This window comes from Bison bison, unplaced genomic scaffold (genome assembly GCF_000754665.1).
Source record: "Bison bison bison isolate TAMUID 2011002044 unplaced genomic scaffold, Bison_UMD1.0 scf7180017864243, whole genome shotgun sequence".
Classification (NCBI taxonomy): domain Eukaryota; kingdom Metazoa; phylum Chordata; class Mammalia; order Artiodactyla; family Bovidae; genus Bison; species Bison bison.
In genome coordinates this window covers 2,713,919-2,730,542 of record NW_011494815.1, presented here as the reverse complement: position 1 = coordinate 2,730,542, position 16,624 = coordinate 2,713,919, and the positions used below count along the sequence as shown (strand labels likewise).

At 39.7% G+C, this 16,624-nt stretch overlaps 1 protein-coding gene across 5 annotated transcripts in view; it reads right to left on the bottom strand.

Annotated features, from left to right (window-relative positions):
• The window catches only part of XPA (xeroderma pigmentosum, complementation group A), a 30,584-nt gene extending 18,151 nt beyond the window's left edge, over positions 1-12,433 (bottom strand). For 4 of the 5 annotated variants that reach the window (XR_825863.1, XR_825862.1, XR_825861.1 and 1 more), the window contains exons 1-4: positions 12,197-12,433; positions 4,953-4,991; positions 4,622-4,732; positions 1,102-1,207 (exon numbers count right to left, since the gene is read on the bottom strand). Coding sequence is in view for 2 of the 5 variants with exons in the window: in XM_010847057.1 (XP_010845359.1) it covers positions 1,102-1,207; positions 4,622-4,732; positions 4,953-4,991; positions 12,197-12,368 (428 nt within the window). In the remaining 3 variants the exon portion in view is untranslated. The remainder of the gene's footprint in view (positions 1-1,101; positions 1,208-4,621; positions 4,733-4,952; positions 4,992-12,196) is intronic. The other variant, XM_010847059.1, reaches the window with a different exon arrangement.
• Between the last annotated feature and the right edge of the window lie 4,191 nt (positions 12,434-16,624).

Below are 16,624 nucleotides of genomic sequence, written 5' to 3'. Positions count from 1 at the left end.
GGAAATGGCAACCCACTCCAGTACTCTTGCCTGGAGAATCCCATGGATGGAGCAGCCTGGTGGGCTGCAGTCCATGGGGTCACAAAGAGTTGGACAGGACTGAGTGACTTCATTTTCACTTTCTTCCTAGTTCCTGAATGCTATCTACTTTAAAGAGATAACACTGTGGACCTTAACCACTGTATGCATCGATGACATTGTTATGCATAAACACTGGGAACAGAGTTTATGATTCATAATTCCAAGGGATACCAGAACATTTCCCATCACTGATCATGAGATCAGAAATAGCTCTCATTCTATCTTCTAAGGATTCTACTTGGCAACAAGTCAATGGTGCCAGCTCTCAATGTCTGCAGCAGGGACTCTGAAAGGGCAGGTCCACCAGGCATGTGAGCAGCTGATCTGGGGCAGAACATATAAGTGGGGACAGGGAGCAGATAAGAGGCTGAGTGAGAATCCAAGGTGGGATCTTCAGGTGTGAAAGACACCAACGCAGGACTTGGCGGAGGTAAGCAGTAGGGACAGAACCATGTAGAGTAGTGAGGGATAATCCGTGGTGATATAAAAAAAGAAATAAAGGCTAGGAGAAAAAAAGGAATGACAGAGGAATCTGATTTTTCCTCATCTATTCTCTTCCCTGCCAATTCAGAAGAACAGAAAATGAACGGAAAGAGGTGTTCTACGTACCAGGAGAGTGGTTATACTTTCCTCCTCTCAGTGAAGGTGCCAGTCCTCTGACCAAGGTGGTTACACGGTGGTCAAAGAAAGAAAAAAACAAATGGATCCTTAGGGGTGGGGTAAGAGAAGGATTAGGAACCTGCTACTAGGAGATGGTTAAAGAAAAAAGCAAAAGGACGTATCCACGGCAGACCCAGGGCCATCCTTCCTATTGATATGGCATGACTGCTAAGCATAGGTTTCCTGTATTTTTTTGGCAAAATGAAAAACACAGAAATTTTAGGAAACTTCCAAAACGAAAAACAAAATTATTATGAAAATGCTGAATCCAAATGGAGCAAATCATTATTTTGCCCTAAACCTACATGCAAATGTTAAACTTTAGTAATTTAGAACATGCTCTGAAATAAAAATAAGTACCTGCAATTATCACAAGTTGCCAAATCAAAGTGGTTCATAAGGTAAGAATCCATGAACTCTTTACCACATTCTTCACATATAACATAATCAAATTCCATAACAGGTCCTAAAGAATGGAAAATTCATTCTTAAGTTTCCTTTTTTTGTGTAATTAGAATACATTTTCCTTTATTTGTATTAGCTTACAAATGTATTTTATGACTGATACAAATATTTACATAAGACAACATAAAACTTTAAGTAATCTCCCATTTATTAAAAAAAATTTTAAAGGAAAAAAGAAATGAGAAAGGAAATAATATAAAGGAAAAAATTATCAACTCATTCAGTATTGTTGAACACAAACCACATGTAAAGTACTTGTATTATTAATACTTCTGTATTGCTGCTATAACAAATTACTACAAATTTAGTGGCTAAAATAACACAAACTTATTTTATCCCAGTCTGTAGTTTATACGTTTGACACAGGTCTCAGTGGGCTAGAGGCAAGTTGTTGGCAGAGTTGCACTCCTTTCTGGAGGTTTTGGAGGGACAATCTACCACCCTGCCATTTCCAGTTAGAGGCCACCTGCATTCCTTGACTCATGGCTCCCTTCCTCCATCTTCAAAGCCAGCAACTGTAGCTTCTTATATCACTATGACTTCTTCCATAATCACACCACCCCAGACTCTCTCCTGCCTCTCTCCTACTTTTAAGGATGCTTGTGATTACAGCTGGATAACCCAGAATAAGCTCCTCACCTCAAGGTCTTTAACCTTAATTTTATCTGCAAAGTGCCTTTCACTCTGTAAGGTAGTAAATTCACGGAGTCCAGGGTGATTAGAATGTGGACATTGCTGGGGGCCATTATGCAGCCCACTACAGTACTGCTGAGAGTACAGATTAGTCCCAAGGCGGAAGCAAGATGGGGGAGCTGCTTACACATAAGGGACATAACATACAACACAGAAAAGAACAGTAAAGAGCAAAACAAGAGTAAAAGAGAGACAATACAGAATTCACTTTCAAGTGGGAAACTCCATTCCACCCCCTACCAACAGGGTGAATGGCTTCCTCGTCATCTGTCTCCACTTCTAGATTGAAAATCTCTAAAGGGTAGAGATTGTACTTAGCTATACAACCTCAGCACCCACTACAGAAACTACTCCAGGTAAAGTAAAGCAGAATTTTTTAAACAGATTTCAAATACCTAGCTAAGGATCTTTATCCTATAGAACTGTTTTCTTTTTATCAGCAAATATGAAAGTTTTACTAATAAGTCTTTAGGATGACTGCCACTGCCAAGCCCCAACTCTGAGAACTACCACTAACCCCAGTGGGAAGAAAAATGGAGTTGTCATTTGTTCATAATTCATGCAACATATTCCTATCACTGCCTCTCCTTACCTACTTCCAATACAAGAAGGTCAATTAATATTCTAGCACTTCTTAATCTCACTAATCTCCAAACCCTAACAAAATCCAAGTTATCAGATGTATGATTTGCAAATATTTTCCCTCATTCAGTAGGTGGTCTTTTCGAAGGTTTCCTTTGCTATGTAGAAGCTTTTTAATTTGATGCAGTCCCACTTGTTTAACAGTTCTGGGTTTTTTTCTTAATTTTTAAAAAATATATCAGCTATAATTTATTTAAAGATTTTCAATTATGAAGCTTCTGCCTTTATCACCTCTGCTTTTGGTGTCATATCCAAAAATATCATCAGCAAGAGCAACGTCAAGGGGCTTTTCATGTTTTCTTCTAGGAGTTTTACGGTCTGTCTTACATCTAAATCTTTAATCCATTTTGAGTTATACTGTATGATGTAAGACAGTGGCCTCGTTTCATCCTTTTCCATGTGAATGTCCAGTTTTCCCAACTCCATTTATTAATGTCCTTTCTCTATTGTATATTCTTGGCTCCTTTATCATAAATTAACTGACCATCCGTGTAGGTTTTTTCTGGGCTCTCTCTTCTGTTCCACTGATCTATGTGTCTGTTTTTATGCCAATATCATACTTATTGTCATTATGATGGTTTTGAAATATAATTTGAAATCAGGGAGCATGAGGTCTCCAGTTCTGTCCTTCTTTTTCAAGATTTAATGGCCATTCAGGGTCTTTCATTATTCATATGAATTTAAAATTTTTTCTATTTCTGTGGGAAAATGCTATTGGAATTTTGGCTGGGCCTGCACTGATTCTGTACATTGCTTTAGGTACTATGGACATTTTAAGATTAGTAACTCTTCCAACCCAAGAGTATAGAATGTCTTTCAATTTAGTTGTGTCTTCTTCCATTTCTTTCATTTTTGTCTTACAGTTTTCAGTGTACAAGTATTTCACCTCCTTGGTTAAATTTATTCCTAGGTATTTTATTATTTCTGATAAATAGGCAGTTGTAAATAGGACTGTTTTCCTAATTTCTCTTTCTGATAGTTCACTAGTAATGTACAGAAATGCAACAGATTTCAGTGTATTGATTTTGTTTCCTGAAACTTTACTGAGTACATTTATTAGTTTACACATACAGATAAACATGTTTCAGAAATCATGAGTTCATACCCATGATTTTAATCTATCTAATTTGATCCATTCCCATAGGGTTCTTTCTTGCCTTCTCCCATTCTACGTTTGTATGTCCTTTCTTCCACAATGAGAACCCTGGCTCCAAACATCAAGAAATACATTCGTCTATTTGAGCCAATAATACATCTAAAATAATTTCAAAATTGCTTCCCTCATATCACTCTATGAGTTCAGGAATGTTGTAGTTTTTCCCCTTACCCCACCTATCTCAAACTGAGGATACACTGTCAAATGCTATGCTCATAAATCATTTGGACTAGCTCCTTCTGTCCTCCCCCTCTTCAATATGTGTTAATTCATTTGGAAAAATACATCCATTTGTTTATTTGCTTTTAGGTTGTTTACTGCTTCTATACATGTTAACTTTTTTTTAAATATGTAAACTTTACTGGAAGTATACATATTTTTGGGTCAGTTACCCTACTGCTGTGAATCAGAGAGCTGGACAAAAGTTTATCTCCGAATATATTCGCTGCAGTAATAATTATTAGAATAGAGAAAAGAAACAAAAGACCTGCATTTCAATGAACCATGGTACAGCCATCAAATGGAATACTATGTAGCCGTTAAAAAGAAAGCCCTGAAAGAATATTTGAGAAATGGGGAAACCACTTTTCCTCTAAACATAAGAAAGAATGTGCTAAATTTTATCTCTTGCATTCAAGACCCCCATTTCAACCTATCAAGATAATTTTAAGTATTTATTCTATCAACCTGTCTATTATAAGACCGAGAGCATCAACTCTAAGCATATAAACCACATTTTTAAATGAATCTGCCAAATTTGTTTAATTTTTAATCTACTAGCAAAACTGCCAAATTTCATCATTCTTATAAAGTCAACTTGCTCACTGACTAAATGTGTCATTTTTTAACATCAGTTTGCAAAAAATCACGCATGTTATTCAAAATGACCAATCTAGATATCTGTTTTTTGAAAACCCACTTTACCTGGTTGATGAACAACTTTTCCAACTGTATGTTCTTCCTCCTCCTCCTCTTCCAGGATGAAGCCTCCTCCTGTGTCAATTATCTTTGGGGCTGCTTTTACATTAGCCATGCCTATAAAAGTTAAGAAGTGGTCAAGAAATGAACCAGGTAAGCCCATATGCTCCCTTGTGTATAAACAGGAACTTTCAAAAATGTAATATATATCAAACAAGACGAGGATGTCCACTATTATCACTTCTATTCAACGTTATACTGAGGCCCCAGTCACCGTAATATGGCAAGAGAACAAGACAAGCATAAAGGCTGAAAGGGTAAATCCGCATTTACTCACAGATGATGTGATTGTGTAATAGAGGACATCCACAGGAATCTGCAATTAGAGTCAAAAAATAATACCTAGGAATAGACGTGTAAAACGTCAAAAACACCACTAACAGAAATCAAAGTCACTTCTCCCCAGATTCACCTAAAGATTCAATGTGATCCCACTAGAAACCCTAGTAGGTGCTTGCATGTGTGTGTTGTGGGTGGGGAGGAATAATGGGAGCTGACAAGCTGATCTAATGCTTATATGTAAATACAAAGAACACAGAATAGCCAAGATAATCCTGAACAAAACTAGAGCATTTACACTACCCAGATTTAAAGATTTACTACAAAGCTTCAGTAATTATGACAGCGTAGTACTGAAACAAAGACAAAGAGACCAGTATAATAGAGTCCTGTGATAGGTCTACACGTATTTACAGCAAAGGCTCCAAGGCAATTCAGTGAGAAAAAGATAATATTTTCAATAAATGATGCTAGAATTTATGACTAAGGCACTTCTACAAAACAGTGAGGAAAAGATGGTCATTCCAATAAATGAACTTTGATTCTATCACATACAATAGACACAGAACAATTTTTAAATGGATCACAATCTTGAACATAAAAGGTAAAATAAAGCTTCTAGAAGAAAACATAAAATAACTTTATGAACTTGAGGTAGCCAAAAACTTCTTACACATGACATACACGTATCAACCATAAGAGAAAAACTGTTTAATTGAACTTGACTGAAAATTATTATAACTTCAAATTTTAACAAGATGGTGGAGTAGAAGGATGTGTACTCATCTCCTCCTGCAAAAGCACCGAAATCTCAACTAGCTGTTGAACAACTAGGACAGGAGAACACTAGAACCCACCAAAAAAAATCCCCCATGTCCAAAGACAAAGAAGCCACAAGGAGACGGACGTTTACAGAAGCCTCTTAGCCTCATTCACCAGAAAGTGAAAGTATCAATCAGTCATGTCTGACTCTTTGCAATCCCGTGGACTGTAGCCTGCCAGGCTCCTCTGTTCATTGAATTCTCTAGGCAAGAATTCTGGAGTGGGTTGCTATTTCCTTCTCCAGGGAACACATGTATAAGACCATCAGAAGAAGAAGAACCACAATCCCACAGCGGCTAGAACAAAAATCACATGACAAAAAGTTAATCAGGATGAAAAAGAGTTATGTCCCAGGTGAAGGGACAATATAAAACCCCTGAAAAACAACTAAATGAAGTGGAGACAGGCAAGCTTTCTGAAAAAGCATTCAGAATGATAGTGAAGATGATCCAGGATCTCAGAAAAAGAATGGAGAAGATGCAAGGAAGGTTTACCAAAGAGTCAGAAGTACTAAAAATAAATGAACACAGATGAACGATACACTAGAAGGAATCATCAGCAGAATAACTGAGACAGACGAATGGGTAAGTGACCTGGAAGACAGAATAGTGGAAATCACTGGTGCAGAACAGAATATAGAAAACAGAACGGAAAAAAAAAAAAAAAAAATGAAGACAGCCTAAGAGACCTCTGGGACATTAAACACACCAACATCCGCATTATAGGGGTCCCAGAAGGAGAAGAGAGAGAGAGAGAAAGGACCAGAGAAACTATCTGAAGAGATAATAGTTGAAAACTTCCCTAACATAGGAAACGAAATAGTCAACCAAGTCCAGGAAACAGAGTCCTCGGCGGGATAAACCCAAGGAGGAACACACCAAGACACATAGTAATCAAAATGACAAAAATGAAAGACAAAGATAAAATATTACAAGGAACAAGGGAAAAGTGACCAATAACATACAAGGGAACTCCCATCTGGTTATCAGCTGATTTCTCAACAGAAACTCTACAAACTAGAGGGAACCACACGATATACTTCAAGTGTTGAAAGGGGAGAACCTACAACCAAGAATACTCTACCCACCAAGATTCTCATTCAAATTTGATGGAGAAATCAAAAGCTTTCCAAACAAGCAAAAGTTAAGAGAAATCAGCACCACCAAACCAGCTTTACAACAAATGCTAAAAAAACTTTTCTAGGCAGGAAACACAAGAGAAGGAAAACACCTACAGAAGATAAATCCAAAACAATTAAGAAAATGGTAATAGGATCATGTATATTGATAATTCCCTTAAATGTAAATGGATTAAATGCATCAAGCAAAAGACAGACTGGTTAGGCAGATGAAAATGTTCATGTACACACTTCCACTTACCACATCACTCTGCTTGACCTCCCAAGTTGTATGTAACTATATTGTTAAGTTAACCTTGTTCCCATTATGGCTTGCAACTGTAACTATTTTTTATTTTTTGTCTGGCTATTGACTGTGAAAACTGACAAACATCTCTTACTACTGTGATTATGTAACTATTACTCAATACTGTTGTATCATGATTGGGCAACAGAAAAATAATAGAATTCTATATCACCCTGCTGCTGCTGCTAAGTCACTTCAGTCATGTCCAACTCTGTGCGACCCCATAGACCCCATCCCTGGGATTCTCCAGGCAAGAACGCTGGAGTGGGTTGCCATTTCCTTCTCCAATGCATGAAAGTGAAAAGTGAAAGTGAAGTCACTTAGTCGTGGCCGACTCTTCCTGACCCCATGGACTGCAGCCTACCAGACTCCTCTGTCCATGGGACTTTCCAGGCAAGAGTAATGGAGCGGGTTGCCATTGTCTTCTCCATATATCACCCTAACTACCATTTAATAGAAAAACCTGTAATCACTTTTTGAAATCCAGATATATATCAGAATTATCTTGGAATTTCTTGAAAAATACAAATGCCCAGGTATTGCTATTCTTTGCCAGAGCTCCAGATATGTTTCTAATGAGCAGCCATGTTTAAAAACAACTGGACTAATGATGATCTTTTACTTTTATCGAGTTTGTTTCACACTTCTATTTCATATTCGGTGCTCCCATTTCATTTAATTTTCCAATTTCTCCATCTTTTTTTTATGTTCTTTTTCAAGCCTTTATCAAGTGTAGTAGAAAAGCTTTTATATACAAACATATAAACAGTATGTATAATAATTTTAGAAAACATGAATTTTGCCTAACTAAAAAGTTTATGACAGTTTGAATCCACTTGCTTGTCTTAGTATGAACAGAATGCTAGATTTCTAATTTTAAAAAAAATAGATATTCAACAAGCAACAAAGGTTTACCGTACAGCACAGAGAACTATACTCAATACCTTGTAATAACCTATGATGGAAATAACTTGAAAAATAACACACGGGTATATGTATAACTGAACCACCTCACTGTACACCTGAAACATTCATTGTAAGTCAGCTATACTTCAATAAAATATATAAAGAAAAAAAAAACTATTAGAACCTCTATTCATCAAAAGACACCATTATGAGAGTAAAAAGACAAGATGAAAATTGGCAGAAGCTATTTGCAATATGTATATCTGACAAAAGACTCATATCCAGAATATACAGTGAAATCCTATAAACAGGCTTTCCTGGTGGCTCAGATGGTAAAGAATCCTCCTGCAATGCAGGAGACCCAGGTTTGATCCCTGGGTCAGGAAGATGCCCTGGAGAAGAGGAATGGCAACCCACTCCAGTATTCTTGCCTAGAGAATCCCATGGACAGAGAAGCCTGACAGACTGTTAAGGGATCGCAAAGAGTTGGACACAACTGAGCAACTAACACTTTCACTTCAGTAAAAGAAAAACAGAGCCTTAAAAAGAGGCAAAAGACCTGAAGAGAAACTTCACAAATGAAAACATGCAAATATCCAGTAACCACAAGAAAAATGTCTATCATTAGAAATTAGGAAAATACAAATTAAAACCATAATGAAATACCACCACTCCCACCAGAATACTCAAAATTAAAAAGACTGACAATACCAAATGAAGATGTGGTATTGAGACTGTCATACATTGCTGGTAAGATTCTAAATTGATATAATGAGTGTTTGACAATGCCTCAGTTCAGTTCAGTTCCTCAGTCGTGTCCAACTCTTTGCAACCCCATGACTGCAGCACGCCAGTACTCCCTGTCCGTCACCAACTCCCAGAGTTTACCCAAACTCATGTCCATTGAGTCGGTGATGCCATCCAACCATCTCATCCTCTGTCATCCCCTTCTCCTCCTGCCCTCAATCTTTCCCAACATCAGGGTCTTTTCAAATGAGTCAGCTCTTCGAATCAGGTGACCAAAGTGTTGGAGTTTCAGCTTCAACATCAGTCCTTCCAATGAACACCCAGGACTGATCTCCTTTAGGATGGACTGGTTGGATCTCCTTGCAGTCCAAGGGACTCTCAAGAGTCTTCTCCAACACTACAGTTCAAAAGCATCAATTCTTCAATGCTCAGCTTTCTTTACAGTCCAACTCTCACATCCATACATGACTACTGGAAAAACCACAGCCTTGACTAGACAGACCTTTGTTGACAAAGTAATGTCTCTGCTTTTTAATATACTGCCTAGGTTGGCCATAACTTTCCTTCCAAGGAGTAAGCGTCTTTTAATTTCATGGCTGCAATCACCATCTGCAGTGATTTTGGAGCCCCAAAAAATAAAGTCAGCCACTGTTTCCACTGTTTCCCCATCTATTTGCCACAAAGTCATGGGACCGGATGCCATGATCTTAATTTTCTGAATGTTGAGCTTTAAGCCAACTTTTTTACTTTCCTCTTTCACTTTCATCAAGAGGCTCTTTAGTTCTTCTTCACCTTCTGCCATAAGGGTGGTGTCATCTGCATATCTGAGGTTATTGATATTTCTCCCGGCAATCTTGATTCCAGCTTATACTTCTTCCAGCTCAGCGTTTCTCATGATATATTCTGCGTATACTAAAGCTAAATATACATTTCCCCTAGAAGCCAGGATTACATTTCTAGGTATATACGCAATAGAAATGTGTGCATATGTCCATCATAAAACATATATCAAAATGCTCACAAATGTTTTCCTTTTAATAGCTCCAAACTGGAAAGAACCCAAATTTCCATCAAAAGGAAGTGGAAAACTACAATGTAACAACATAAAAGAGTACTATAGAACATACAAATGAACAAACTACCAACACATGCAACAGCAGGGATGAAGCTCTCAGGTATTACTTTGAGCAAAAGAAGCCAGATACTGTATGATTCCATTTATATAATGTTCAAAAACAGACGGTACTAATCAAATCGTCAGAAGAGTAGTCACTTCTGAGGGTGAGTAACTGACTAGGAAGTGACAGTGGGGAAACGCCTAAGGTTCTGGAAGTGTCAGTACACTACACTGATGCCGTGGTATTAGACATGAGCACTCACATAGGTAAAATTCAGATAAGTGCATTTTACATTAATGTATGGTGTAACTAATTCTTTAAGACAAAGAGGTATTATTTTGCTTAAATCACGCACCTTCCCTGGCCTCAATTTCTTTTTCTATTATATAAAGGGATTAGAGTATAATAAGCCTGTTTCTACAGTTAACAGCAATTTTCATACTTTACTATATTGCCCATTTATCTCCTTATATCCCTGCATCAGCCTGAGCACTTTTATCTCTGTCATTCTGAAAAATAGTTTAGCATTCCATGAATATTTACTGACTGGATAGAAAATGTACCAGAATATGATTTTGATTTCATGAATGTTATAAGAAGAAGGGAAGCTGTAGTTATTAAGACTATAATTAGAGCAGGATCCTGAGCGATGCTAAATCATGCCAAAAACAAAGCCCCATTTCTCTCTACTGCTATGCCTTGTATTTCCCCAGGACCTTAGCACTACTCTTAGCAACACATTCTAAGCAAGTTCTCGGTCTTTTTCAAGGCATATGTCATAGCGCACACAGAGTATGAAAACTATACATATGGAAATACAAGTATTACAAAGAACAAAAATCTCAGCACCTAACTAACTCGAAGCACAGGTTGTCTACAATGCAACAACACAATTCAGTTCTTTGGTAAATGCCCAAGACATCTTACAAGATATTCATGCCGCCTTGCTTTCCATTATCAGACATTTAATACCACTTTATGCTCTACTTTGCACCCCTGTTCCATAGCCATTTTACACATTTTAGAAATCTATATGGAATCATGAACATGAATTAATCCATGCAGATGAAGAACATTTTGTCCTGACCCTAGAATGCTTAAAAGTGGTCAAAATGTGCAGATTCAGTGTCAGTATGAATGAATATAGACATGCAGCTAGCTGTTTTCACTCTGCCTTTCTTCTGGCTGATGAGAAGGGGGAGTAGATGACACAGTTCTGACCGAGCTCAACTGCTCAAGTAGGTTTAGACACAGGTTTACCAACACAGGTGCTTCACATTACAGAGGCAGTGCTGAAGAACCACATGTCAACCAAACTGTATTTCTCTGGGGAAAATGATTAGTTGACCCCCCACTGGAGAATTACATGATAGGCAAAGAAATAGGCAGCCAAGTGCTGCTGTAAGAAAAAAGATGAAATCCAAGCAAGAATAACAGCCCTTCATCCTAAGAGTGAGAGAAATGCCTAGTATAGCAGAGGCAACTAGTGAGCAAGGAAAGGCCCTGAATCCAGGGTCAGATTAGACCCGAGTTCTAGTCCTGATTAGCCTTTGCACTTACTGGGATGAACCTGAGCAAACCCCCTTTCCTTTACTGATCCTCAATTATCATCTCAGTACAATACGGATAACAAGCCCTGCCCTAAATAATTCCAGGTTAGCTGTTTGAATCAAATTAGCCAAGCTGAAAAACGTGAAGCACAACAGGTGCCACTCTGTTCCCCCCAGGAAGGCAGGAGCTAGTGTCTGTCTGCCCCCAGCACGTAGCAAGCACTGCGTATCAGCCCGTGTTATACGGAGGCATGAAGGAGCTGGTGCAGGACTACTACTCAAATGTGCTATAAGGTCTAAAAGCTCTACACAAAGACCACCCCCTGGGACCCGTGGCAATTGCAGGAAGAGAGCAGAGAGGGAGAGCTAAGACACTGGCTGGCACCTCCAGACGGCGAGGGAGGCTGTATCCCCAAACTAAGGACGGTAGCTTGACCACCCAAGGCAGGGAGGAAAGGCCAGGGCTGGGAGTCAGGGTCGCCTTGTGGTCTTGGGCAGTCCGCAGTGACAATCTCCGACGAGCGGATTCCCTACCCCCTCCGCTACTCCCTCCACCCGCCCCTACCCGGGACTGCACAAGCGTCTGCGCTCAGACGCGAGAGGGACGCCCCATCCAGGATGCGGCCCCCGGCCCCCCAGAAGAGAGAAGAGGCAGGCGCCGCCAAGGGCCCAAACCTCCAGTAGTTGCAGCTGCCGTTGCCGGGTAAGGCCGGGCCGCCAGCCGGGCTTGGCGCAGCATCAGCGCCCGCTGCCGCTTCCGCTCGATGCTCGCCCGCACTGAGGCAGACAGCTCCGTTGGTTGTTCTGAAGCCGCCGGCTCCGACGAAGCTTCCCCGGCGGCGGCCATCTCCGCCGGTGACGGTCGGTGGCTCTAGCCCCGCGCACGCGCACTGCTGGCCCAAAGCGTGCCCAAGGCTCCCCTTCGCGGAGTCGCCAGCACCGCCTCCTATCGGGAGCGCACCTGCGCAATTAGAGAAGGAAGTGGGGAAGGAAAGGGCGGAGGGTGAAGTCTGCGCACGCGTTGGCGCGGAAGCTACCTGCTGGTTTATAATACAGCGCAAGAGCCAGTGAGACATCAATGATCAGAACCTGGTCATCTCTAAAATAATAGTTTCGCTTGGTAGTTCAGTCAGTTCAGTTCAGTCGCTCAGTCGTGTCCGGCTCTTTGTGACCCCATGGACTGCAGCACTCCAGGCCTCCCTGTCCATCACCAACGCCCAGAGCTTGCTCAAACTCATGTCCATCGAGTCGGTGATGCCATCCAACCATCTCATCCTCTGTCGTTCCCTTCTCCTCCTGCTTTCAATATTTCCCAGCATCAGGGTCTTTTCGGATGAGTCGGTTCTTCGCATTAGATCACCAAAGTATTGGAGTTTCAATTTCAGCATCAGTCCTTCCAATGATATTCGGGACTAATTTCCTTCAGCATCGACTTGTTTGATCTCCTTGCAGTCCAAGGGACTCTCAAGAGTCTTCTCCAACACCACAGTTCAAAAGCATCAATTCTTCAGCACTCAGCCTTTACAGTCCAACTCTCATATCCATACATGACTATTGGAAAAACCATAGCTTTGACTAGACGGACTTTGTTGGCAAAATAATGTCTCTGCTTTTTAATATGCTATCTAGGTTGGTCATAGCTTTTCTTCCAAGCAGCAAGACAAGAGTCTTTTGATTTCATGGCTGCAGTCACCATTTGCAGTGATTTTGGAGCCCAAGAAAATAGAGTCTGTCACTGTTTCCATTGTTTCCCCCATCTATTTGCCATGATGTGATGGGACCAGATGCCATGATCTTAGTTTTCTGAATGTTGAGTTTTAAGCCAGCTTTTTCACTCTCCTCTTTCACTTTCATCAAGAAACTCTTTAGTTCCTCTTTGCTTTCTGCCATAAGGGTGGTGTCATCTGTGTATCTGAGGTTATTGATATTAATCCCTGCAATCTTGATTCCAGTCTGTGCTTCATCAAGCCCAGCATTTTGCATGATGCACTCTGCATATAAGTTAAATAAGCAAGGTGACAATATACAGCCTTGACATAATCCTTTCCCAATTTGGAACCAGCCCACTGTTCCATGCCCGGTTCTAACTATTGCTCCTTGACCTGCATACAGATTTCTCAGGAGGCAGGTCAGGTGGTCTGGTGTTCCCATCTTTTTATGAATGTTCCACAGTTTGTTGTGATCCACACAAAGGCTTTAGCATAATCGATAAAATAGAAGTAGATGTTTTTCTGGAACTCTCTTGCTTTTTCTGTGATCCAGTGGATGTTGGCAATTTGATCTCTGGTTCCTCTGCCTTTTCTAAATCCAGCTTGAACATCTGTAAGTTCTCAGTTCACGTACTGTTGGAGTCTGGCTTGGAGAAGTTTGAGCATTACTTTGCTAGCATGTGAGATGAGTGCAATTTCGCTGTAGTTTGAACATTCTTTGGCATTGCCTTTCTTTGGAACTGGAGTCAGACTTGGGTTAAACCCTATCCCTGACACTTGCCGTCTGCATGACTTCAGCAAGTTATTTAACCTGAATTCAGTTTCTCCAGTAGTAAAATGAGGATAATTACAGAACCACTTCCACGGTTGTTGGGAGGATTAGATGTAGCCTTTTAGCACAATCCCTGGCACACAGAAAGTTTCCAAAATGATGGCAGCTAGTAGTAACAGTAGTGCCAATTCAAGAGAGATCAATAGATGATTGGTCTGAATACATTAAATGCCTGGCCTAGGGGGACGGGGTCTTTTTAGATTTTGGTTTAAACAGCCAAGAACACCTGGGTTTTCGCTTGCTGTATGACGTCATGCAGATCACCAGGTACCCAACGCTGGTAAGCATGAGCTCGGCTATCTTTTCCTAGAATATTTCTTCAGTGTGGATGAGCCGCCACCAAGCAGACAGAGGGTTTGGAATTTGAGCCAAATCCTAACTTCCCAAATGTGTGGAAAATTTAGCAAAAGAAGCATTGCATGATTTTCTTAAAATGTATGCTCTTTCTTTATTACAATTAAAACTTAACTAAAGCCAGCAAACATTAAGTTCTAAATACTATATATACCATTTGGGATTAGGTTTTAGAGCAAGCTGGCACACTGCAGTTTCCCTTAATATTCAATGATTAAAGTTTGAGAAACGTTAAGTTAGTGATTCTATCAATTACATGTATATTCAAGCTGAAAGACCTTATATAAAGCATATAAATGCTGAGATTTTCTGGTTGAACTGGAGACAGAAACCTCAAGCCATCACTACTGCCTTTCCCTCAGATTGTTCCCTATCCATTGATTTTGTCCAGGTGATAAAATCTCAAATTCTATTTGACACCAAAAGCATGAACAGCAAAAGAAAAATCAGTTAAATCTAACTTCATCAAAATTAAAAATCTTTGTTCATCAGAGGACACTGTCAAGACAGTGAAAAGACAACTCACAGAATGGGAGAAGATACTTGGAAAATCATATACAGGTTTCCATGTCCCCTATCCAAAAGTAGAGCATTCCTAAGAAATCTGTTGTAAACCAAAATGCCACAAAGCAAAGAAGCAATTAGCTTAGAACATATCTTGCTAATGAATGCGTATGCACAAAATAAGTGAAGATAAAGCACATATGCGCAGAGACAGTTCACAGCTACGGTGACTGGATGCCAAGGTGCTCAGGGTAGATCCAGGGGAAGGAGCTGCTTGGTGTCACTCTCTCAAAGTGTGCTGCCTCTATAATGGCTCGTTGCAAAACAAACATGACACATGTAGAGAACAAAGGTATGGATACCAAGGGGGGAGAGGGGGGGATGAACTGAGAGATTGCTATTGACAAATATAGACTACTGTGTGTAAAATAGATAACTTACGATAACTAACGAGCTACTGTACAGTACAGGGAACTCCACTCTATGCCTGCTGTGACCTAAATGGGAAGGAAACCCAAAAAAGATGGGATACATGTATATGGATAGCTGATTCATTTTGCAGAAACTAACATTGTAAAGCAATTATACTCAAATACAAGTTAATTTTTTTTAATGCAAAAATGGGTACTAGTGAAGGTCTTTCATAAGTGCAAAATGACATAAAGCAAACTTGAAAAGCAAGTGATATACCTGTATCTAAAAAGGGAATTCTTACAACTAAGTAACAAAAAGACAATGGTTTGTAAATGAGCAAAGGACTTAAATAGATATTTTTCTACAAATGGCCAAACAAGCACAATGAAAAGATATTCAATTAGTGAAATGGAAACGGAAGCATCAGGTCAAAAGTGAAGTGAGAGACCATTTCACATCAATTACATGACTAGAATTAAGAGAAAGAAGAAAACAAAATAACAAGTGTTAGCAAGGATATAGAAAAATTGGCATCCTCCTAGTGGGAATGTAAAACAATGTTGCTGGTGGCAAAGGGTTTGGCTATCCTTCAAAAAGTTAAACACAGAGAATTACCACGGAAGTCAGCAATTTCACTCCTAGATAGAAAGAACTGAAGTCCTCAAAGACTGAAAACAGGTGTTCACACAAAATCTTGCAAACAAGTGCTCATAGCAGCACTATTCACAATACCAAAAGACTGAAACTACCCAAATGTCCGTAAAATGATAAACAGATAAACAAAACGTGGCATATCCATACAAGGAAAATAATTCGGCCATAGAAAGGAAGTACTGACACATGCTACAACACGAATGAACCTTGAAAATATTATGCATTTCTTTTATATGAAACATTTGGAATAAGCAAACCCATAGTAACATAAAAAGCATTAGTGGTTGGCAGGGACTGAGGGGAGGAGATGAGAAGTGACTGCTTAAGTAGTGTGGGGTTTCCTTTGGAGGTAATGAAAATGTTCTGTTGTGACAGTTTCACAACATTGTGAATGTACTACATGTTACTAATGGTAAATTTTATAACAAGTTTTTTAAAAATTCAAATTCTGACTGGGCCCAGGCAGGTCATGGAAGTTAATGAATCCATCCAGGTGTTGCACTCTGTAAAGTGGAATGTGAGGGCCCCTCTAAGGGAAAAGCTACTGCATAGCTCCAGTGAGTAGACAGAATTTGGGCCCCTTATTGCCAACTGCCCAATGTTTGAAGAGAGGTAACTGCTTCTCAAATTGTAAAG